This window comes from Vipera berus (assembly GCF_964194415.1).
Source record: "Vipera berus genome assembly, chromosome: 1".
Classification (NCBI taxonomy): Eukaryota; Metazoa; Chordata; class Lepidosauria; order Squamata; family Viperidae; genus Vipera; species Vipera berus.
The window spans coordinates 295323300-295348693 of record NC_138202.1 but is presented as its reverse complement, the minus strand read 5'-3'; the positions used below and the strand labels follow the sequence as shown (position 1 = coordinate 295348693).

The 25394-nt window shown below is 37.3% G+C and overlaps 2 protein-coding genes across 3 annotated transcripts in view; one reads left to right on the top strand and one right to left on the bottom strand.

The window, feature by feature from the left end:
* The window catches only part of BIRC6 (baculoviral IAP repeat containing 6), a 153745-nt gene that overhangs the window by 21117 nt on the left and 107234 nt on the right, over window positions 1–25394 (bottom strand). For both annotated transcript variants that reach the window (XM_081313639.1, XM_081313638.1), the window contains exon 65: window positions 25146–25314. In XM_081313639.1, coding sequence (XP_081169765.1) covers window positions 25146–25314 — 169 coding nt within the window. The remainder of the gene's footprint in view (window positions 1–25145; window positions 25315–25394) is intronic.
* Window positions 7727–7879, top strand: LOC308660148 (protein TUNAR-like; the record flags this gene model as incomplete). The annotated part of the gene is made up of 1 exon (XM_081314365.1): window positions 7727–7879. The coding sequence occupies one exon, from the start codon at window positions 7727–7729 to the stop codon at window positions 7877–7879; it is 153 nt and encodes a 50-aa protein (XP_081170491.1).

The window sequence follows — 25394 nt, the reverse complement described above, 5'->3', positions numbered from 1 at the left end:
TAAGCATTTGGTAAAAGCTTTTCATCTTGTAACAGAATAACAAAATAGGAAGAGGCCTTGGAGGTCATCTAGTCCAACCCCCTGCTCAAACAGGAAACTCTATACAATTTCAGATGAATGGTTGTCCAATCTCTTCTGAAATACCTCCAGCGTTGGAGCACCCACAACTTCTGGAGGCAAGTCGTTCCATTGACTAATTGTTCTAACTGTCAGGAAATTTCTCCTTAGTTCTAGGTTTATTTTTTTTATTTTATTTATTTTAATTCCATTTATATCCCGCCCTTCTCCGAAGACTCAGGGCGGCTTACAAGCTTAGCAGTAGCCTTCATTCTATGTATATGCCTGCTTGTTAGGGCTTTCACACACACCCCCCAAGCGGCATTATTACAAAGTCAGCTTAATTGCCCCCAACAATCGGGGTCCTCATTTTACCTACCTCGGAAGGATGGAAGGCTGAGTCAACCTTGAGCCTGGTGGGATGCGAACCTGCACTAATTGCAGGCAGCTGGTGTTACTTAAGGAGGCATTAGCCCACTGCTCCACCAAGAGGTTGGTCCTCTTCTTGATTAGTTTCTATCTATTGCTTCTTGTCCTGCCTTCAGGGGCTTTGCAGAATCTCCCTGAATTATATGGTCCCCTAAGTATTAGTTTTTAAGGATGACACTTGTCTATGAGACATTCAAAAGCAGTTTGACAATATGGTACTCAGTTTAAAATTTGACTCAGAAAAGTGACCGGTAAACTTGCAAAATAATACCTTAAATATAACAAATTTTCCAGTTTAGAAAAAAAACAACCATGAGGTTTGACTCCAGAAGTTATAGGTGCTTTGTCACTGGAGGTTTTTAAGAAGAGTTTGAACAGCCATTTGTCTGAAATGGTATAGGGTCTTCTGCTTGGGCAGAGGGCTGGACCAGAAGACCTCCAGCGTCCCTCCAAATCTGGTATTCTGTATTCTAAATATAATCAGAATAATTATAGGCTCTGAACTGTATAAATTTAAATCTTACAGAATGATTCTCTTTTTTGCTCACTCTGCAAGGGAAGACATATGATAGAAACTGACATTCTGGAATATCTATCATTTTTTCCTAGCTACCTCTGCTCAAACTGGAAGCCAACCTACTTTTTAATCATCAAATCCAGGGCTTTTCAACCTTTTCACAGACTGTACCACTTTTAGGACATGACAATATTTGAGTGCCACCAGTGCTTAGCAAGGTGTCCAAAACCTGATGACTACAAAAAAAAAAGGGGGGGGGGATTTTGGGCTTTACTGGTTAGATTCATTTGTTGTTATAGAAATGGCTAGTTTATAATATTATGGAAAAGTAAAAAGTTGAGGTTCAATGTTAATGCTTCCTTCCTACTGCAGTAGTGGAACTCAGAAGTCAATGCCTTTTCTTTTCTTTTTCCATTCTCCCCCTCTCTTTTCCCTTTTTCTCTCACCCTTCGCTCGCAACCCCCTCACCCTTTCCTAGCAAAAGCCTTGAGCTTGCTTTCACTCTCACATTGCTCACACAAGCTTTTCTCTTGCTCCATTCACACACACGTTGCTTGCACAAGCTTCTCTTGCTCCATTCACTCACACATTGCTCACAAGTTTCTCTCTTGCTCCATTCACTTACACGTTGCTCGCACAAGCTTCTCTTGCTCTTTCACTCACTCACACGTTGCTCGCAAAAGCCCCTTGCTCGCTCTTTCACTCACCCTTTGCTTGCAAAGGCCTCTTGCTCGCTCTCTCCTCACTGCTTCGCTAACAAAAGCCTCTTCTCTTCTCTCTCTTTCTCCATGTGTTTTTTTTCTCTCTCCCACCAAAATCTGTTCCTTTTATAGCTTCTCCTCTCTCCGCCTCCTCTTCCTCCTTTTTTCTTCCAGGTTTGCCAGAAGCTCCAATCAGCATGCAGCCATGCGTGCAGATCCTGGGGCTTCTGCCGAGCCCTGCAGCTCCAGCTGATCTCCTCCAGGTCTGTGTGGTGCTGCTTTAGCTGGTTTTCTCCCCTGCTACACTTGGCTAGGGGTTGCGTACCACCTGCCAGGTGCTAAAGTACCACTGGTGTATGCGTACCACTGGTTGAAAAGCCCTGATTGAATCCTCACACTTTATGAATTCTAGTTATCAAGGACTAGATTTACACATCAAGCTTAGTTATGGATTACTGAATAAATTATAATTGATTTGAGTTTAAACAGTATTTTGTTGTTGTTGTTGTTAGTTGTGAAGTCATGTCCGACCCATCGCGACCCTATGGACAACGTTCATCCAGGCCTTCCTGTCCTCTACCATCTTCTGGAGTCCATTTAAGCTCATGCCTACTGCTTCAGTGACTCCATCCAGCCACCTCATTCTCTGTCATCCCCTTCTTCTCTTGCCCTCAATCTTTCCCAGCATTAGGCTCTTCTCCAGTGAGTCCTTCCTTCTCATTAGGTGGCCAAAGTATTTGAGTTTCAACTTCAGGATCTGGCCTTCTAAAGAGCAGTCAGGGTTGATCTCCTCTAGGAATGACCGATTTGATCACCTTGCAGTCCAAGGGACTCACAGGAGTCTTCTCCAGCACCATACTTCAAAGGCCTCAATTCTTTGGCGCTCAGCCTTTCTTATGGTCCAACTTTCACAGCCACACATTGCAACTGGGAAGACCATAGCCTTGACTATACACACTTTTGTTGGCAGGGTGAAATCTCTGCTTTTTAGTGTGCTGTCTAGATTTGCCATTGCTTTCCTCCCGAGGAGCAAGCATCTTTTAATTTCTTGGCTGCAGTCCCCATCTGCAGTGATCTTGGAGCCCAGGAAAATAAAATCTGTCACTACAGTATACTAAATCTAAATAAACCATTGTTTGTTTTAATGTGATAGATGAATCCTATTTATATTTACCAACTCATATCTTTAGTTTATTTATTTATTTTTAATTATATTTATATACCGCCCTTTCCCGAAGGACTCAGGGCGGTTTACAGGGTGGTTAAAACAAAAAATACAAAAGTTAAAAACAGATTAAAAAAAATTATATCCATCCCTGAACAAATAAAACCCCAGTTAAAATTAAAATTAAAATTCTCAGCCTGGGCCAGAGAGCTCGAAGAGCCAGGTCTTCAGGTCCCGGCAGAACAAACGGAGGTCGGGGGCGGTCCTAAGCTATACTGGCATGTATTATGTCTGAATGATTCTCCTAGTCTTTCTAGAATCTCCCAACAAAAGGTATGAATTACATTCTCTTTTATTCTCCACAACATTAAAGTTAGTGAGAACAATATGAAATCAGAATTTTAGCCATACAGGTAAAAAAAGATTAAATACGTTACTTCTATTTTCTTTTAATTACACAATGGAAGAAATGATTTAATTTCACCTTTGGGGAAGAAAGTCAACTAACGTAAGATAAAATCAAGTATGTGTGAGATATTAGTTGCTCTTCTTACTAGTTCAATGTAGCTCCAATAAAAATGTAAATATATTTGGTCACATTTGGCACATACCTTTTAAATTTTTTTAAATTATTTCTGCTTCTGGCATTTTATAGGAAAAAATACAAAGCACCCCGCAACTACTCTAGTTTCTGAGATTCCATTAAATGTTATCCACACTTTGACATGAGGTAGTAATTGGAACCATCATTATAAAAATGAGCAAAAATGAAAAAAATTAAACTGAATTCTTAGAATATGAAATTCTGTCAAGTACTGGGCTACTATGAACTGCTATTTACATTCATAGTTCTGTCTGTAATCATTTTGTTATTGATTCCTTTTTACTACCACTATTTATTTAATAATGCTCTTCAAATTCAGCTGAGTCACTCTTTCTGGAAAATGGCCAACTAATCCTAATCCTATTCAAATTAATTATGATGTGCAGCTGCTGAGATTTAAAGTGAGAAACAAAAGTGTAAGAATAATTATGCTTCATTTAAACTTTCACAAGTTGTACTATTTTCAAAGGGATTCTAATAAAATAGAGGATTTAAAAAAACTAATGGATGAAAGTTTAAGAAGACTTATAGAATCATACTATCTAAAATTTGCAACAACATTATATTAGGTTAGGGTTTTAATTAATACAATTTATTTAAATCCAAATTCCGTTGTCTCATTCTTTGAACTAGATCTGCACAAGTTTTGAATACTATTACCAATACAATACTGAATTCCAATAGATTATTTTACATAGCCAATTTTAACCCTTTAAACACAGCATCTGGATTAAAATATAATTCAAATGCTTGTGAATTATTTTTATATTTTTATTATAAATATAGAACAAATTGATTAACATCCCTATGCTAAATCACCCTGTGGAAAGAAAAGCTGGTGAACCTAAAAATCAAATCAATTAAGGACCAGTAATGTGAAATTTCTTCAGATAATGCCTTAAATGCTCTGACTAAAGTACCTCAAAATCATTGGAAGGTAATATGCTTTTCATACTATAAATTACCCTCTAATGACAATGTATGTTTCTTGCTTGGTTGTATATGTTCCATAAAACCCAAAACTATATTAACCACTTGTAGGATTACTGTTCTCGAAAATCTAAGCATTCATGTGTCACAATATGGAAAGAAATTATTTATATTTGATATAAGTAACATAGTGGAGTACTGAGTTGATTGCCCTAAAGTTATATCTATAATGCAGAAATTTTAAGACCACAAGCAACACTAATTTAGTTTCTTATACTGCAGCATCAAGAACTTTGTGTAGTTCATCAAAGGTACTAAAAGCTCCTGTTGATTTTAGTATTTCCTACATGTATAAAATTTTATACAGTGTTTCAAAATGCAAGACATTTAAACAAGAATAGGCAAAAGTAGTCATAAAAATGGTGAGAAAAATAGGAAACGGTCATCTATAAGTAGGAAGAATAATGGAAAACAAGCATTCAGATCTAGATACTCAAGTTTCACATTAGTACCCAGGTTGCTAATAAATATCTACTTCTATTACAGCATATAATTTTATTGGATTATTGTAAAATAATATTTTCAAATGAATAGCAAAATATTATTTCTAAAGAAACACACCACACATATATAAGTTGTTGATATTGTATCTTGTCAGACAAGAATCAGTGAGAGATCAACTTGTGGAATCAGTAGCAGAACTCAATCTAAAAATACACAACTTTTGTTGAAAATAACATTTTTGAAATAATCTAAAGTCATGTGAGCAATAAATGTACTTGTCAACACACTCCCCCAGATGGCTTTAGAGTGGAAAATATTTTGCTAAGCTATGTACTAATCAAAGCAATTTGTCAAACAAACAAACTTTCCTCAAAACACCCCTATAGTTAGTATATACTAATTCCAAAATTATTTCAAAATTATTTCCATGATGATATAGGCCATTTTGCAAATCAGGTTTTGTGCTGTAATATGCTCGGCTCTTATGCTAAATACATCTCTGAGATTTTTAATGTTTAAAGAAATACCATAAAAATACGACAATTTACCTGAAAGAAGTGTAGCGAAAAGAAATTCACAGAAATAATTTTAAACCATGGATAAAGGATGGAAACACTCAAGCAAAAACTATTCTCATCCAAAACCATTGTCTACCAATTACTTAATGAATAATGAAATATCTGTCAGTTAAGGAAGTATCATTCTGTTTTTTTATCTAAAAAGGTATTACACATAACTTAATACACTAAATTGCATTACCACAGATCTGCAATTCCTGCTCAGAACATCAGATAATTACTTCCTATGACAAAAGACTGGGAACGTACCTTTTGTACATGGTGTTATTTTCACACTGACCTGTATTCTTCAAATAGAGAACGGGGGGGGGGAGGAATGAATAGATTTCAAAAAGACGGTTCTATTTTGAATCAACAGTCTACCAAAAGCTGTTGAAATGAAAAAGAACTCAAAAACAAAAGGACCGAAAACCCTGTTGCTGCTCAAATGCCTTTAAGGTTGTTATTTGTAGCATGGTACTTTGTAAATTTGGCTTCATTTTACACAGCCCACTTTCACAAGTGTTACTGGATTAAAATGTGCTCAGCCTGACAATGAAACAGCAGAACCATCGTGCATTGTTATGCAACTCATTGTCTGCAAGGGGGACTTGTAGCTGTTCTTTATTCAGCAAGTGCCAACTGCATGTTTAATCAATGTCACCACTCACTACCGTATGCAACTGAAGCCACTGACATTCCACTCCTCAGATCTGACTGGCTGCTAAGTTATGCAATGCTCTGAAGAATGCCTCGGGATTATTTGTCGGATGCTCTGAATGCAGGTGTGTAATACTCCTTTTCTTGTCGCAAACAACTAACTTTTGTTCCTTCTGGATAAAAATGTAAACAGGGCAATATAACTGCATCTACTACACTTGGATTTACAATTCAGCAACATGAAGAAAACATCTTCAGAGAATTAACAAGCTCGAGAGCACGTTACAAAAACATGCATCTGGAATGTCTTGGGTTAATAGCTACATGTATATGACAAAGAGTGGGAGATTAAATTTTAACTGGAAGCCTCAGCTGTGTATCCACTATTGGTACAGAATGTGCTTCATCTGATCGGAGATTCAAAAAATTTAAAAGGAACATACATACAACCTGGAGAAGAGCAGGGTTTTCCTTTCAAACATAACGTTGTTTCAATGGATAACCAACTTAAGGCCTGCATTTCTTGGAACATATTATAACACTATTGCATCTGCAGCCTAATTTATCAAGAAATTGTTCATGCATGCACACAATTTCTGCTCTGACTGAAAGGAACAGCCCTCCATGAAGATAAGGCTGTTTTTCCACTGCAGTGAGGAGTAAGCAGCATGTCTGATGAGATTTTATTCCTGATGCAATGTAGGGTAAGAGAGACTTTTACGAATCTTTAAGTGTACATTAATGTATTAATTTTTCATTGTTGCAATCACTTTCATTTTAAATGGAATTAAAATATTCAAAAACATGTAGTTTCAATAGGCATTCAGTTACATGCCTTTCTGAATATTGCGTGTAAATTGTCTGGCATTCCATTCAGATTAGACAATATTTTTTTTCAACAGTAATATTGAAATACAACAAATTGCAAAACCCAGCATAAATACATCTTGATTTTATGACACCAAAAGATTGTAAGATGAACTATGCCACAAAACTCACATTAAATCTATATTAACCACCACAAAACAAAAAAGAAACAGAAGACAATAGCTGGTATCTACCATACATTGTTATATATAGCACTTCTTCAAAACCTTCCTAACACCATTGTGCTATCTGTTGCCACACTTTATGGTAACATTTATACAATTTTCTCTTTTTTTTTTCTTTCCAGTTTACATGCAGATTTTTAGATATAAAATCCACTAAAGCCACCCTACCTTTTATATAAAAAGCTAACCTAATTTGTGCTATGTGATCAAAATTGTTCATTGATATATCAACATTTACTAATTTAACTACCTGTTATTTGTTTTTCAGTAAGCCACATATGTTTACTATGTAAAGTATAGATGCAGGTTCTGGGGGGAAAAAACTATTCAGTTCAAAACTTAAAATTAGATTGGAATGAACTATAAATTTCTCCTTTTCTACTATGGAAAAAACAAAATAGAATACATGTGCAGCAATATGTGGGTTATATGTTGGATTTGTGTGTATATGTATGTGTATGAAGGATAGGGAGGATCCACAAAGTAAGTAATTTTTTTCCTTCTTTCTAGCCAGCAGTCCAAACGCTGTTGAAGGTCTTTGCAGAAAAAAATGAGGAGCGCTGCCATTACAACGCTAGAAGATGTAAAAAGGCAAGAAGAAAGTGAGGAAAAAGAGGAATCTGTTTTAGCTCTGTTGGGAATAATTGGAACAGTGCTTAATCTATTTGTAATAATTTTTGTGTATATCTACACAACACTTTGATGGTTTTCTAGAAATCTGGAAAAGCACATAGTGCAAAAGGCCAGCAATGACAAATAGGATCAGTGAACTCTGTCCAACAGGAAACAAAGCCTCAAAAGAAAATATACATTCCAGACAGAACTGCCCAGTTAAAGGCCCAGCACCACTGACCATAAAATATATCTTTGAATCTAATTAAGCATATTATATGTAAATGAAAACAAGTATTCAACTTCTAACTGATGAGTGTCAATATTCAATCTCTAAAATGCATACAGTGTTCTTCTGGCAGTGAACATGGGAGACACTGATAATATAAGCAGGTTACAAATAAAGACAATGGTGCCACGAAACCTACTTGTTTTATTTACCTGATCCCCATTAAGCTTCTGGATTCATTTAAATAACATTTGGGTTGGAATCCAATGCACTTTCTTACCATCATTAAGTGCTAAAATTTATACAAATATATATATATATATATATATATATATATATATATATATATATATATATATATATATATATATATATATATATATTAAAGGGAACACTTAAACAACACAATGTACTGTATTTAATAGTAGGATGTCTTATCTTGTGTTCCCTTTATTTTATATATATATATATATATATATATATATATATATATATATATATATATATATATATATATATATATATATATATATATATATATATATATATATATATATATATATATATATATATATATATATATATATATACACATACACACACACACACACGAAATGTAGAAAGAACACTGTTAAGCACCATATTATGAATAAATAAAATGTTCATTGATTAGCTTCCATGATACTTTTATTTCTTATACTGCTGACAATTCAGTCAGGTACTGCAATATAATGCTTGTAGGTATTAATTTATATCCATGCTTATAAGCTACACTCTATATAACATGTAATTGTAAAACAATGTTTGCATTGCAAATTGTTATTTCAAGGGCAATTTTCATTAAAAAAAGAGAAGATCATGGTTTGAGGAAACACAGTATTTGCTATCTAATATAGAAGTATGACTTTAAAAAAATATTGGAAAGAAATACCTTGATTAATTGAAATTTGAATCATGTATAGTTGAAAAACAGATGGTTCTAAAGTAGTATGGTATTATATTGGTTCCAGACAATATATTCTCCATGGCCAATAGCTTGGGGAAATCTTTCATGCATTTACTTAACATTCCTCTTAATTGATCTAAATAAACATTTTTACAGTTTTAAAGTGTCTCTTGGACTGTAATACTTATCGGGGGAAACCATAATGAAACCAATGGGATGTATTTACATTTTTTTTAAAAAAAGGACTGTGCTGTTAAATGTTCATAAACCACATTGTTTTCTTATTCCATGTGCCAACTAAACCAATCATTTAAAGCATTATGGTCCATGGCATTGCCTTTCTTATTTTGCCTGTATTTTAAAGAACATTTTAATTCTAAGATACATCATTAATATTTGAGTAAATAATCTTTGAAAAATGTAATGTCTTTGAATACTAGAGGTGACAGTATAACAAGGCAGTTGTCCTTTATTACTGTTTAATATCTGATGTAACTCTAATTTCTAAAACAGGAAATAGGACACTAATCAGATGAAAAACTAAGTCCAATGAACAGGTAGGTTGAACCTAACTTCTAAGCTGAAGCCAAAGTTTTTATCCACCCTAAGGACCCATTTTTAATTTAAAACATGTACTGTATATTGCTAAGAACTAAATTAATCCTTGGGCCAAATGCTCAGACCTATAAAAGGACAATTAAGAAGACAAAGAGTTTTATTTCGCTGAAATGCAAGGAGACCTATATTTGGACTTCGGATGCAAACAAAGGGATATAGAATAAGGATACATATAGTAAATGGAGAAAAATAATTGAGAAATGATATTGCTAACAGGGCTGAAGTAAATGAGAAGAAAAACAAAAGAGTATAAGAGCAGAAGTGAAAAAATGAACATACAGTGCTTGAGCAAAGATGCACATATAAAAGAAAAGACAGTATAGGGCACATACATTTTTAATGAATATTTTCGACAGGAAGTCCATGATAAGTAATGAAAAGCAGAAATCAGTAAAGCATAGATTGTAGCAAGTTATTTATCAATCCTTGTCAAACTATCAGGTATAATTAAATGTCTCTTCAGATTAGCATTTGAACTTGACAATGGTTACGTTCAATTTAGAATGTTTATATTTTTTCCAGGGAGTCTCAAGAAGTCTTAAAGCGACTTAAAGTGGCATGCCTGCATATGCACGGGCACACACACAGTTCTAGCAAAATATTTTGAATCAAGAGATTTTTTTAAAAAATATATGTGCTTACATGTAATATGTCATGATGTATCTATACCTACAAAGATCAGAATTGTTTAATCAATGGTTCTTCCTATGACACTCTTATCAAAGTGAAAGTTGGACTTTAAAAAAGTAGGATAGAAAGATCATTAATATTTTTGAACTTTGGTATTGGAAAGGACTATTGAAAATACCATGAGTTGCTAAGAAATTAAACAAATGGGTCATAGAACAAATCAGTTAAAATTCTCAGTGAGAAAAATGACCAGGCTTAGATTATATTCTGGACACATTTTGTGAAAACCAGTTCTCTTGAGAAGTTCATGATGCTTGGATAGGTGGAAGGAAATTGTTACAGAATTTGCTGGATCTGAACATGTCCTTTAATTCATTTGTCCCATTGATCTCTATAATAATCTGATTACTGAATATTAAGAATCAAATTCTTAAAATGATGTCTGAGCTGATAGTAATTCCAGGCTGACATACTCTGGGCCCATAATTAACCAAGGTTGGACCTTTTTGAGAATATTACACTGTTGGCAGGATAAAAATAGTATTGTTAGTTTTGAACATTGGTACTGAAAAAGACTCATGACAATACAGTGAACATCTAAGAAAATAAAAGAATAATTGAACAAATCAATCCCAAGTTTCCATTCAAGGCTGATATGACCAGGTTCAAATGATCTTATTTCAGACACATTATGGAAAAACCTAGCTCTCTGAAGAATACTGGAAAGGGTGGAAGGAAAAAGAAGAAGAGGACGATCAGCAGCAAGTTGTATGGACTTAGTTATAGTACCAATGAGTGCACTGTTGGAAGACTTGGAAAACCAGACAGATCATCATGGAGAAAATCTACCTATGCAATTGTTAGGAGTTGATAGGAGTTGATGGCATATAATCAGTCATAAGTTTAATACAAAATCTTCTATCCAGCATCTGAATACGCTACTGAGTGGCTTAGATGAATGTTCTAATTATCTATTACAATCAACTTTTCTAAAGGGCTATGAAATGTTGACTATTTAGAATACTTTTGAAAGTTAGATCCATGGGTGAACTGGAACTCAGGAGGAGGTGGAATTTGTCTCAATAGAGGTGTCCTTGGGATATAATGACTAGTTATTCACCATATTTCTGAAAGAGCCCTCATACCACAGTATTTGGCATAAAACACTTAGAAAGAGGTACACTTTTATAATGACCCTAAATTAGTTTGAGGTTTAATACTAAAACTAGGCAACCTATAACCCCTTGGATCATCCTTTCAGAGATATTTCCTGAAAGGATATTTCCTGATGTATATCTATGGAGATTCTCAGTCACCCAGATTATGGTTATGAACCTTGAAGTTATTTCGCTTCTCATCCAAGAAGCGTCTTCAGTTCTGAAGAAGCTTCTTGGATGGGAAGCAAAATGTCTTCAAGGAAAAAAGAAAGTCTAGTTGCTTTTTGAAAAGTACCTTTAGGACATTCAGAGATGTATCTGCCTTGAAAATAACCCATATTATACCGTATAGCACAGTCAAACATCAGCAGAGAAAATGTTTTAGGAACATTTGAATTATGTCATAAATGTTTTAGGATAATGTTTTTATCTCATAAAATATTTTATAAAATTTATCAAATTTCAATCTCATGGCAGGCATGGGTCCTGAGTTTAGGAAGCATCTTGTAAGTTAGCTTATTTGAACATGTTGTTTTTAGTTGCTAAGTCGTGTCTGACTCTTCGTGACCCATGGACCACAGCATGCCAGGCAACCCTGTCCTCCACTGTGTCTCTGAGTCTGCCCAAATTCATACCCATTGCGTCAACATTAAAAAAAAACAACAACTAAGATCTTGGGATCTGGCCCCATCATTTCCTGACACATAGAAGGAGAAGAGATGGAAGCAATCCAAAGTCCAGAAGAACAACCCAGAGATTACCAAGCCAGATTCTGCAATGCTCTCCATTGTAGTTTTGGAATTGACATCTTGCAGTCCCTAGTAATGGGTACTTTGTGAGGGTACATTCTGGACTGGAGAACACAGATATTTTATCCATCAGTATAAGCAAGTACTTACAACTGGGAACTGTTGTAGCAATACAAAATACACAGACTCACCAATTGTTAGCTTTACAGATTTAACAACATAAAACCAAATTCTCTCCTACTAACAGAAAATGGAATGGTCAACCACAGAATGAAATGCCAGATACTATACACGTTTATTGTAAAAAAACCATGGGTGCTAGAAATTTTAATGTCTGGAATGCAGGGGCACTATCCATAGGGCATCAATTTTACATTCCTATACCAATACACTCCCAAACTACTAATATTTTGTCAGCACTCTATAATTTGAAACTCTAAAGGAAAACTTTAATCCTGCTTTTTTTGCACTACGATAGCCAAGGACCTCTTTCTACCTTTATTACTGTTAATCAGTCTGGTCTCTTTATATCTCCACCTATCTCAGAATTGAATATTTTGTTAACAGATACTGGTGCAACTTATTCTGTTCTGCAAGTCTCTTTCTTGTCCTTTCTGCCTCAGAGAAATATGAACATGGAAGCAGTGAGACTACATACTTATAAAATATGGCAGGATGGACCAAGAGAGAAAAAAATTATATCACTTTGTTTAGGATCATAAAATCATTAATCACTATGCAATTCTTTTTCCTCCCATTGTTCCAAAATACTACTGTAGTAATCGTTACTATCCCTGCCAAACCACTCATTTTACTGTCATAAATCTTTGTTCTGTCTCCTTCAATGTATCTTTATAAACAGATTCTTGATTCAGATAGGTTGCAATTAATGTGAATTCAAATAATATGGTATTTGATTTAGTACAAATTATAAATTGATACCAGGTTGTGTTTAATGCAACCGAAAATTCAGTTAATGTCAGGCTAGCACGTGTACAATTGAGGCTAGCACACGAGCAGTTGTGGCTGGGGTTTTTGACACTGCTAATTTTGGATGCTGACCCTAACCTCAATTGGAGCATGCAAATTTGCTGAGATGTGGCTAGAGCACTCTGCATCTACCAGCATATTATAAAGATTTAAATAAAGAGAAAAACGTTCAGTGTATGTTACTAAAATATTTTGAGAGGCAATAAAGATATTTTTGTCAGGGTAAGTTTACCTTTAGGAATAATATTTAGATTTTTTTAAAAAAATTTATAACTATCATGTGACTTTCTTAACCATAAATTTATATTATATTTTTATTCTTTATTATAATATTTCATCAATATAGATATAAAAGTTATATTTAAAATTTATAGTCTATTTCTATCGAGCTGGAACCAATTCTCCCATTTTCTATAGAAACATCACTTGAAATATTGTGAATTCAAATAATGCAACCATTTCATAGGATTAATTAGCTACACTAATCAAAACCCACCTGTACCTGTTATTCTTTTCCTCTCAGAGAAACAAGTACACGTTTACTCCAGGGATTTTGGGTATTTGCAACATTATTTTGATTAGGAGCCGCCCAGGGTTTATTGAAATAGGGGAAGCTATATAAATGTAATAAACAAACAAACAAATAGGAATGAGTTCACAAGATACACTAACTCTTCCTGAAGAAGCAAAACTAATATAGTACGTGGACACCCTCCTAGTGGTAGCTCTTGAAAACCACATTGGAAGGCATACTTGTTACATCTGTCACTCAAGGGTTATAAAATATCCAGTAAAAACTTGCCATTTTACTTCTCAGAAGCTCCTTATTTGGGACACTTAATTTGGGAATCTGTTTTAAAACCCAGTCATGTTACTTGCATAGTAACATGTTCCATCACTCTACTAAAAAAGTTCTGAGAATTTTTCTAAGGACCATTAAATTCTATCACCAATAGAGCCCCAAGTATTCCATTTTGACTAAGCCTCTTTATGCTTTAATCTTTGTTTCTGTTACAGATAATTTACTTCTCTTAAGCAATTGCTTTCTAGCATTTCTGCTTTGGAGAGACCTGATTTCCAAAACCTATTTAAATTATATAGTCATAAAAAACGTGGACTTCTTTCTACAACTGGATGGATGCCATACAAAACCTATTATTCTGTGGCAAATGTTTTTCAGCCTGCTTGCATGTTGTTGCAGCTGCTGCTTTACTAAGTGATAAATCACAATGCCTGATATTAAGAAACCCTCCTATAAGAGCTGTTTTTGCCTTATTAAAAAACCCATACATATATATTTCTCTCCAAAGACTTCTTGTTATGAAGTAATCTTGTAAGTTGCTAAAGGGGTTATTTTAGTTCACTGCCCACTCTTGAAGCCTCCTTTCTTTTTACTAATCCAACAGAAGGCACCCTACCCAAATTGTCACAGGAATGTCACTTCTATCAGAATTCTTTGATATTCTCCTGGCAAATCTTGATCTGATGGCTTCTGTCTCAAATATTTTTTTTACATTTATTGGTCCTCATCTCAAAAATATGTGATTCTGGGTGGCATACAACACAATAGTTAAAAGACTCAAAACAGTCTAAAAACAAAACAAAACAAAACAATAAAATATATTATATAAACAACCCCTCCCCCACAAAAGCGGGAGAACAAACATCACTTAATGTCATGCAGCCAACTTACAGAATCTCTCAGGGATCCCCAAGGTTGATACAAAAAAGCCACATGTTTTAAGAGCCTTCCAGAAGGCTATCAGAGATTGGACTATCCTCAGCTTGGGAGGAATGATATTCTTGAGGATGTGGGCAAGAGCATTACGCACACTATCACAGTCCCGCCAGATGGTGCTAATTTGGGGGCAGGACCCACAGTATCCTCCTCCTGGCCAACATGGTGAAATGGGTAGATGTAATTTGGAAGAGAAAGTCCTTCAAATAACCTGGTCTATGCCATGCGGGGCTTTAAATGTCAAAACAGCACCTGGAATTGCACCTGGAAGCAAACTGGCATCCAATGGAACTCACAAACATGCATCTTTCTAGGGGGCACACTTAACTGTCCATTCAGCTGCACTCTAAACCAGCTGAAGCTAACAGATGATCTTCAAGGGCATGAATGACTGTAAGAGCCTCACAGTCCAGGAAGAAGCACAATTGGCGCACAACATGAAGCTGTGCAAAGGCCCTCCTAGATACAACTTCCAACTGCTCTTTGAGAAAGAGTCATGAATCTAGAAGATCCTCAAATTGCACCCTGGGCCTAGAGGCACTGATATCCCACCCAATATCAAAGCTTGAACGAGAAGGCCCCAAACTTCAGAACTATTCATTCTTGCCAGGGTTCAGCTGAAGCCTATTGTTCCCCATCCAAATAACTATAGCCTCCATGCATCCAGGCTAGATGTCAACCTTATCACTTATTTCACCGAGGGGAAAGATATAAACTGACTGTAACCAGCAAACTGATAGCTTACTCCATGTTGACAGATGATCCCACCCAGAAACTTCATGCAGATTTTAAATAGGAGTACACAGAATACTGAACCCTGCAGAACCTCTCACTCCTAATTAACACTAACTGATTCATTCTTTTAATTCTATAAAATTAAACGATACTTTATGTTTCAGTGACAAAGGAATCCCAGGAATGTATGCCTTTTTATAACATGATTCCCAATTCATTATATATAAACTTTAAACAAGCAAATTAATTTCATATTCCTTTCCTTTACACATTAATTTATTATTTTCTTGCAAAACTACAACTGCATAAAACCTCTCCTTACTATGTCTTAGCTCATATCTATAAACAAATCATTAAAGCCTTATTCAATCTGATTACAGCTCTATTAAAGAGCTACCAGAAACATAATAGAAAATAATTTTTAATCTCTTCAAATAATGTCTCACAAATTAATAATCTTCTTTTCATCTCTTCTCAGAAACTCCTCCCCAGCTTTAACACCTCACTTCAATTTTAGTACTATAGCTTGGCATTTTCTGTAAAAATAGAAGAAAACATCTTTTCTTCCCATATCTTATCTATAAATGAATCTTTAAAGCTTCATTATTCAGTCCTGTTTAAAAAAACCATTAAAAACTGTTAGAAAAAAATCATACACATTTTAACCTTGATCAAATAAGTCAACTTTATAAACCTTCCTTTTACTTTTAACAGTCGTTTATTCTTTTCAATTAGTCTCTCAAAATCCAATTTCTTTTCATTCTCTAACTTTCTTCATAAATATAACAGATTTCTCTTGTTCAAAGTAAGAAAGTTGTCCATGTCACACTTGAGTTGAAATCCACACATCCAAATCACGCTTCTGTTTTATTATTTGTATCTCCCTTTTAGTTATTAAAACATCTGCTGATTTCATTTGTAAATCTTATCTAACATCCTGTTCAGTATCATTCTTATATGCAGTCAATTTTAAGTTCATATTCAAAACAGTGTATTTCTGAATTGAATTTTCCTCTATCTCCTCTTTTGAACCCATTTTTATTGTAACAGACAATCTTAAAAAAAAGTTCGGAGTACATCATTGCCAAATATCTTTCAATACTTCCAGAGTTAACATTCCTTTTTCCATTCTGAACTGGTGGGTCTTCTCCTTTAATTATAATTTTTAGTTTTTTTTTCTCTACTAGTCGCTAGTAACCAAATTCAAAGTTGCCTCTTATTCTTTTTCCAAGCCACAACACTTTCCAAAGGAAAGATCTCTTACGCTTAAATTAAAAATCTTCATGTATTTTTAAAGAAACCACAGGAAGTATTCTTATAATTATTTCAAAATCTTATCCAGAGTCAATCTGGTTCCTTAATCTGTTTTAAACATTGCAAAAGAATCATTCTAATCACCCTTTGATGCTTATTTCCAAATAAAAAAACATTTTCTTTAAGTTCTTAAACTTACTAAATTTCTTAGTTGGGGTTTCAAGGAAAACCACCCAGTATAATAAAATGTGTCCTTCTGAGGGTTCTTAGTATGCAAAAAGCAACTTACAAACCCCTGCCAGTGAAAGTGATTAAGAGAGAAAGTTGGTGAACTCAGTATTCTTTTAAAGGCTCTGAAATGAGGCTTGGGAAAAACTGATTTTCTTGACTACCAGACCAATAAAACCTGCTGTTTTATGGTATCATTGCAGGAACCATCTCTATGGAGCACTAAGGGTGATCCCAGGCCCTTCTCGTAATCTGGAGAGACTTTGGGGAGCCAACTGATTCACTAGGCCATCTTTCTGCTGGAGTCATTGGCTCCCCTCTTGCAGAGCTGTCCACTGTCTGTCACTGCTTCCCCAGAAGTCAAGAAATATTGAGGCTTCCAACTCAAAATTCTAACTCAATTCTAATTTTGAATAAACAATATTGGAATTCCAGTAAAAACAATTAGGTACTTTGATCCTCCCATGGACATAACCAATGGGATGCCTATCCTGGACTTGCTAGACCCATGCGACAATACACCAGCACGGATTTGTACGCCCTCAGGGGTGCCCCCCTCTCCTGGGTGCGACCCGCCTCCTTAAACACTCTTAACCTCGATGACGGGCCCGGGTTTTGGGACCCGGAGAGATGGCTAGGCAGGGGCAGGGGCCGTCAACACAAATTTAATAAGAGGCCTCTGATTACTTTTTTATCTAAATTTTTTACGGGGTTAGGGAGAGGGGTGGGAGATAGGGGTTGTCTGGCTATGGGGGGTGGCCAATCAACCATGGCTCAGGCCAGACTTGGGTCCGACCGCGCGGGGGGAGAACGGGGTGTGGTTGTCTCCGGGGCTCATGAGCGGGTCGTGGGATTACCGATTCCCACGACGGGGAATGGCAGCAGGTGGATAGACAGAGGGCCGTATCGTTACCGGGAGGGCCGTCTCCGCTATTTGCAAGCGGTGAGGCGCTCCGACCCTCTGCCTCTTCCCCGAGGTTCCGGGAGCGAGGATGTGCAGCCTCCTGAGCTCCGGCTGGTGTACCTGAATGCCAGGTCCGTGGTTAACAACGCTCCCCTCGTTAGGGATTTAGTTGAGGGTGAGCACGCGGACCTGGCTTGCATCACGGAGACTTGGTTGGGCCCAGAGGGTGGGGTCCCTTTGGTTGACCTCTGCCCACCAGGCTTCCGGGTGCTACATGGGCCACGAGCTCATGGTAGGGGTGGGGGTGTGGCGGTGACTATTAGGGAGACCTTATGTCTGCGGGAGACCACCGTTCCTCAGATAGTCGGGTGTGAGTCTCTCTTTGTGAGATTTGGTTCTGGGGCGCAGTTGGGCTTGCTGCTGGTGTACATTTCGCCTAGTCGCGCAGCGGCAGCCCTGCCCGAGCTGCTCGATATCCTCTCGGGGTTGGTGGTTGAGTTTCCCAAACTTATAGTTTTGGGAGACTTCAATCTACCATCCCTGGGAGGCTCATCTGAGCTAGCTCGGGAGTTCATGGCTTCCATGACGGCCATGGACCTGACGCAAGTAATTTCTGAACCAACTCATGAGGGAGGCCACACCCTTGACCTGATTTTTTATCTGGACGGTGGTTGGATGATCTTGGTGGGGGCTCTCCATTTATTATGCCCCTGTCATGGACCGATCATCACCTCCTGCGGCTGGTTCCGTTTTGCCACCCCCCGCCGTGGGGGTACGGAGCCAATTAGATGGTACCGCCCCAGACGCTTAATGGATCCTGATAGATTCCAAGCGGCGCTGGGGTCCCCACCTGCCTCCATTGCTCACAACTCGGCGGATGCCTTAGTGGAAGCCTGGGAAAGGGCAGCCACTGAGGCACTTGACCGGGTTGTACCCTTGCGGCCCCAGATCCCAACGAGCTCCATGGTTCTCCGCGGAGCTCCGGGAGATGAAGCGTTGGAAACGGGGCCTAGAGAGCTGCTGGAGGTCTAGCCGATCTGAATCCGACCGGTTGCGGTTAAGAACCCATATTAGGTCTTATCTCGCAGCGATGAGGGTGGCGAGGTGTAATTACTTCTCTACCCTCATCGCGTCCGCAGATAATCGCCCGGCCGCCCTGTTTAGGGTGACTTGCTCCCTTCTTAATCAGGAGGTGAGGGAGGATCCCTTGCAGGGTCGTGCCGAGGAATTCAGTCAACATCTGTCGGATAAAATCGCTTGGATTCGGACCGGTTTGGACTCCAGCTGGGCAGAGTCTGGCGATCAGGACACGGGCGGTCTTGTCAATGTTATCTGGGAGGAGTTTGATTCTGTGACCCCTGATGAAGTGGACAGGATTATGGGGAGGCTGAGCTCCACCACATGTTTATTGGATCCGTGCCCTTCCTGGCTGGTTTATGCAGCTAGGGAGAGGACACGAGGCTGGCTCCAGGCGGTTATATCTGCTTCTTTGAGTGAGGGTTATTTCCCCACCGTCTTGAAGGAGGCGGTGGTGAGACCTCTCCTCAAGAAGCCTGCCTTGGACCCAGCTGTATTGAACAACTTTCGTCCAGTCTCCAACCTTCGCTTTCTTGCGAAGGTTATTGAGAGTGTGGTGGCGCATCAGCTCCCTCTGGTCCTGGATGAAGCGGATTATCTGGACCCTTACCAATCGGGTTTCAGGCCCGGGTACAGCACGGAGACGGCATTGGTCGCTCTGGTGAATGATCTCTGGAGGGCTCGGGATAGGGGATATTCCTCTGTCCTAGTCCTATTAGACCTCTCGGCGGCTTTCGATACCATCGACCATGGTATCTTGCTGCGGCGTCTCAGGGGATTGGGAGTGGGAGGCACAGTTCTTCAGTGGTTCTCCTCCTATCTCCTGGGACGCTCGCAGTCGGTGTTGGCAGGGGGGCAGAGATCGGCCCCTAGGTCTCTCGTTTGTGGAGTTCCTCAGGGGTCGGTTCTCTCGCCTCTCCTGTTCAACATCTACATGAAACCGCTGGGTGAGATCATTCGTGGTTTTGGAGTTGGGTATCATCAATATGCTGATGATACCCAACTTTTCATTTCGACCCCAAACCACCCCAGTGATGCCCTCGCTGTGATGTCCCGCTGCCTGGAGGCGGTTCGGGTCTGGATGGGGAGGAACAGACTTCAACTCAACCCTGACAAGACTGAGTGGCTGTACATTCCGGCATCCCGGGACATTCAAAATGTTCCATCGCTTTCTATGGGGGGTGAGCTCTTACCCCCCGTGGATAGGGCTCGCAACTTGGGAGTCCTCCTAGATTCACGACTTACCCTGGAAGACCATATAGTAGCTGTGACTAGGGGGGCTTTCGCCCAGGTTCGCCTGGTGCGCCAGTTGCGGCCCTATCTGGACCGGGATGCCCTGTGTACGGTCACTCATGCGCTCGTGACCTCTCGCCTAGACTATTGTAATGCTCTCTACATGGGGCTTCCCTTGAAGACCACTCGGAGGCTCCAACTGGTACAGAATGCGGCCGCGAGAGTTGTCTTGGGAGTTTCCCGGTACTCCCATGTTACACCTTTGCTCCGCGAGCTGCATTGGTTACCAGTTGTCTTCCGGGTGAGGTTCAAGGTCTTGGTTATGATCTTTAAGTCCTTACATGGCATGGGTCCGGGATACCTCGAGGACCACCTGCTGCCGGCGTCAACTCCCCTCCGCCCTGTGCGTGCCCACAGAGAGGGCCTCCTCAGGGTGCCTCCGGTCAGGGAATGTCGACTGGTGGCCCCCAGGGGGAGGGCCTTCTCTGTGGGTGCCCCGGCACTATGGAATCAACTGCCGGTTGAGCTCCGGATGGCATCGGACCTCCGATCCTTCCGTCGCGGGTTGAAGACCCACTTGTTTGAGTTAGCTGGTCTGGCCTGAAGGGGAATATGGGTTTTTAATTGGTTTTATTATTTTACTATTGCTGTATTTTAATTGGGCATGGTTTAATTCTCTTTTAATTTTTGTACAGTTATTTATATATGCCCTGTGAACCGCCCTGAGTCCCTAGGGAGAAGGGCGGTATAGAAATCCAATAAATGAAAATGAAATGAAATGAAATGAATTCTAAGCCACAATAAACGTAACAGATTGCTAATAACATCAGTGAATGTGAAGTGCAGGAATACAAGCCTGGCCATCAAGAATTAACAAGTAGGAGCTTCTGGTTTGCCGTGCGGCTGCCATAGACGCCTGGAAGATGAGTTCCATCTTCCCCGTCCAGTTTCGCATTGCTGAAGGGACCCTGAAAAGTCGCCCTGTAGAGGCGACCAGCAAGGAGGGGCCCACTAGAGCCAGCGAATCCCTCCAAACTGGCGGACGAAAGACCGGCCATAGAAATATGGCTCGTCACTAGGCTGCAGACAGCCGAAGCCCCACTTACTATCTGGCAACTTCAAAGCAGCATGGAAGAGACTGGGTGAGATCTACCTCTCTTAAATCCTAATTACTCTCTGTACCTGCATAAGCTGCTAAAGTATTTTTCCCCCTGTAGTGAGGGAAGGGAAACAGCGGCGACCGACTACCCAGGGGAGTTTAAAACGTTGAAAAATAACTGGGATCCTAATCAGAATTCTATTTTCTAAAATTTGTGGGTTAAAAGACTCTTTATCTTCTATTCCCTATTTTTCTTCAATTTTTATTCTTTACCTTTACTGAAGATCGGGGTTTTTCTTTTAAAATGGAAGAAAAAACTGAAAAGATTAAAATAACTTTGGGGAGACATCTTGTGGCTAAACCTGATATTGCAATCTGTTATTCTCTAAAAGAGACTTAGCTGACAGCCCAGAAAATAGATAAGATATATTCAACCTTGGACATTAACTGTGAGAAATCCAGCTGTGTTCCTTACTTAGTGGACTTCCTGATTGTAAAGCTTTTCAGTTTAAATATACTATTATGGAAGAAGATCAGGAATGGACCTTCCCTATGGAAGAAGAGCAGAAACAAACCCTTTGTATGTTGAAAGCGATTCTTCAAACCCTTTTCACAGGTGGTGATGAAATAAGAAATTATAGAAAAAAACAAGACGACAGCCTGGACATGCAAACTCAAACTATGATTATAATTAAAGAATCATCTATACAGGATACTACAGAAAAAATGGAACAATTAAATACTATGACAGAAGATGCAACTGCTCTACAAAGACAGATAATGGAAAATACAGGAAAGAAACTGATAATAGGGAAAGAGAAAAAGACTTCCTATATAAATCAGAAGGAGCCTGAGGATCAAAAAGAAAAACAGATGGAAGAAAAGATAAATAGTTCAGGACAACTACATCGAGTTGGGAAAACAAGGAGATGGCCTGCCAGATCTGCTAGTCCTCTCAAAAAGATGGCAACTGGGTGGTTTTTTCAACCCCACATAATAGATATAATAATCCAAGGAGAGCTACTTGATGACTCAAAAGCAAGGTCATGGAAGATGATTTGGCAAAGAAAAAAAGCTAGAATAAGACTGAAAAAGAATGGGGTTGCTCAAACAGATGAGATGTGTACTTTGAATACAAAATATAGTTATGAGTTGAGATAAAGAAAACTTTGGTCAAGTAAAACATAGAAGTAAAAATACCAATTAAATTTGAATATTGATTTGTGTTTAAAAGTTTTGTAAAGGTGATTAAGATACATATAAGCTAAACTTCATTGATCAAAGTAACAAATATGTCTTTGTGTCTTAAAATAGAATATACTTAAATAGTTAAGATGTGTATTTTGAATATAAGATGTTATGAGTTGAGATAAAGAAAATTTTGATGTTTTGGTAAAGAAAGAAAGCTAGAGTAAGATTGAAAAAGAATAGGGTTTTGATTTATATATGAGATTTATTTAAATAGATAAGGGGTGTATTATGAGAACTTAAAATGGGATATACTTGAACAGATAAGATGATTAAGATATATATAAGTTAAAACTTTATTGATGGAAGTAATAAATATACCTTTATATAGCAGTAAGGAAAAAAATTATTAGTTTTGAATGTGAGATGGTAGATATAAAGAGGAAGAGAGAGGGAGCATTAAATGAGGCAATAAAAGAAATTTTGGTTGTTAAATTTAAGATTTTAAGATACTTGTGAATCATTAGAAAATAAGAATATTATATAGTATTATTAATTTGTAGATGTAGATGGTGAGAACTTATATAGATAAGATGGGTACCCTGAACATCAGACTTTGGGAGTAATTGTGATAAAGGAATTGGGATCATTTAAAACTTGGAAACGATATATATTAAACATTAATTTTAAAGATTAATGGAAAATTAAAACTGAAAAAAAAATTAGGTCATTGTCTGTCTAAAAGACTGAATGTTAAAACAAATAAGATATACATAAACTAAAAACTATTGATAAATGTTAGAAAGTTACTTTTTATTCGATCGATAGAATAAGAATTGTATCAGTTTAAACATGAGACAGTATATACTAAGGGGGAAAGAGAGAGAATGGTTATTGTAATAGTTGGAGATTTAATATATATATATATATATATATATATATATATATATATATATATATATATATATATATATATATATATATATATATATATATATATATATATATATATATATATATATATATATATATATATATATATATATATATATATATATATATATATATATATATATATATATATATGAATTATTGTACACAGCCACCATGTTGCTTTTCAAATATGTATATGTAATATTAGAAAATCAATAAAAATTTTACAAAAAAAAAAAAGAATTAACAAGTACGACTGGGAATTCAACAAGTTTTAGATAGGAGCTAAGTTAACAACAGCTTAAGACTCAATTTTTAGACCTCTTTGTTTAATCCAAAGGATCCATTGCACAAGGGAGGTAACATTTTATCCTCTCCATCTCCATGCATACCAATTAACCTAACCAGAAAGGTTAACTCTATTAACAACATTGCCTGCTATCACATGACTAACAAACACTTTAACTTTTAGTGTAACCTATCAAATAAAAAAAGATGTAAATCTAAAAAGATTTGTTCTTGTAACAAGAACGTGCTTTTATAGTTAGATCTAAAAGCGTAGTAAAACATTTCTAGGAAATGCATGTTATGCATTCTGAATATTAATACCAGGCAAATTATCACACCTAATGCACAGCTACCTTATACTTTAGAAAAAGTTAATTGAACAAAACAAAGTTTCCATGGGGAATATAATTTAGTCCAATGGGGCAGGAATCAGGCTTTTATGCATTAGAGAATCTTTTGACAAAGCCAAAAGGGCGTTCAGATTCTCAGGGCAGTCAGATAAACAAAACTAAGCTGCCTAAGAAAGACTAAAAAAATTGTATGGAACAAGTTACATTACCTATTAGAACCATTAGTTGACATTTCACTGAGTCATAAAATCTTTTACAACTGATTCCTGCAAGTTGAATTGATTGGACAACTATTGTTGTTAGTTGCTTCTTTTGACCACCTATATCCTATATGAATTCTTGGCTATAGCTTATCACTGTAACTCATTCTCAACTGACACCTAGATTTTTGGGAACTCACTTGCAACTGAATAATTTCCGCCATCCCCATGAATCATAATAATATGCAAGTGAGATTTAGACAGACTTTGTAAGACTTGTAAGCGGAAAGACAGAATCCTTTTCTACAGCTGAGTAAATACAAAGCCTTTTGTCAAACTCCTTCTATTGAATGGAATTCAACTTTGTGCAGTTTCAGCTCGTACCGAAGTGATATGATGAAAAAAATAACTGTTATCCTGAAATACCTCTGAGCCAGACTACTGTAGATAGCATCATGTTTTATAGCTTTCAATATTCATCTTTCACTTTCATAAATTTGCATTATACTCAATTTACAGAAAACCAAAAGAGCACATATTTATTTGTTGTATAAGAACATGTGATAAAGAAATGAATATGTATACACTATCAACATTCAAAGCACAGAAGATAAATGATACATCTCATTGTATGAAGTGTAATTATGTTCATCTTCAAGCTGCTGGTTTCTCACATATTTTACAGAAACTTCAATGCATTTGAATTTTATGATATGTTTTGATGCAACTTTTATATATAACAAAAAACCTTAGCATTTCTACACTGGGTTGGAAAACAAGCTGCTTTGGAAAACAAAGAGCAATACACTACCTGAATCATTGCGGAGGTAAGATGACATTGCTGGAATAAGACATGACTGACTCAGTAGCTCTAGCAAAACGGATGGAAGGGCACTGCTGTTTTGTCCTCTACTTTCATGGCTGGACTGGATATCTCCATTTGATGTGCTGCCTGCAGGATTTATGTAGCTAGCTAGAACCTGAAATTTAAGAAAGTTTTTTTTAAAGAATTTCACTGAGATAGCCACATAAAGGATATGAATTAACAAGGTAATAGTAG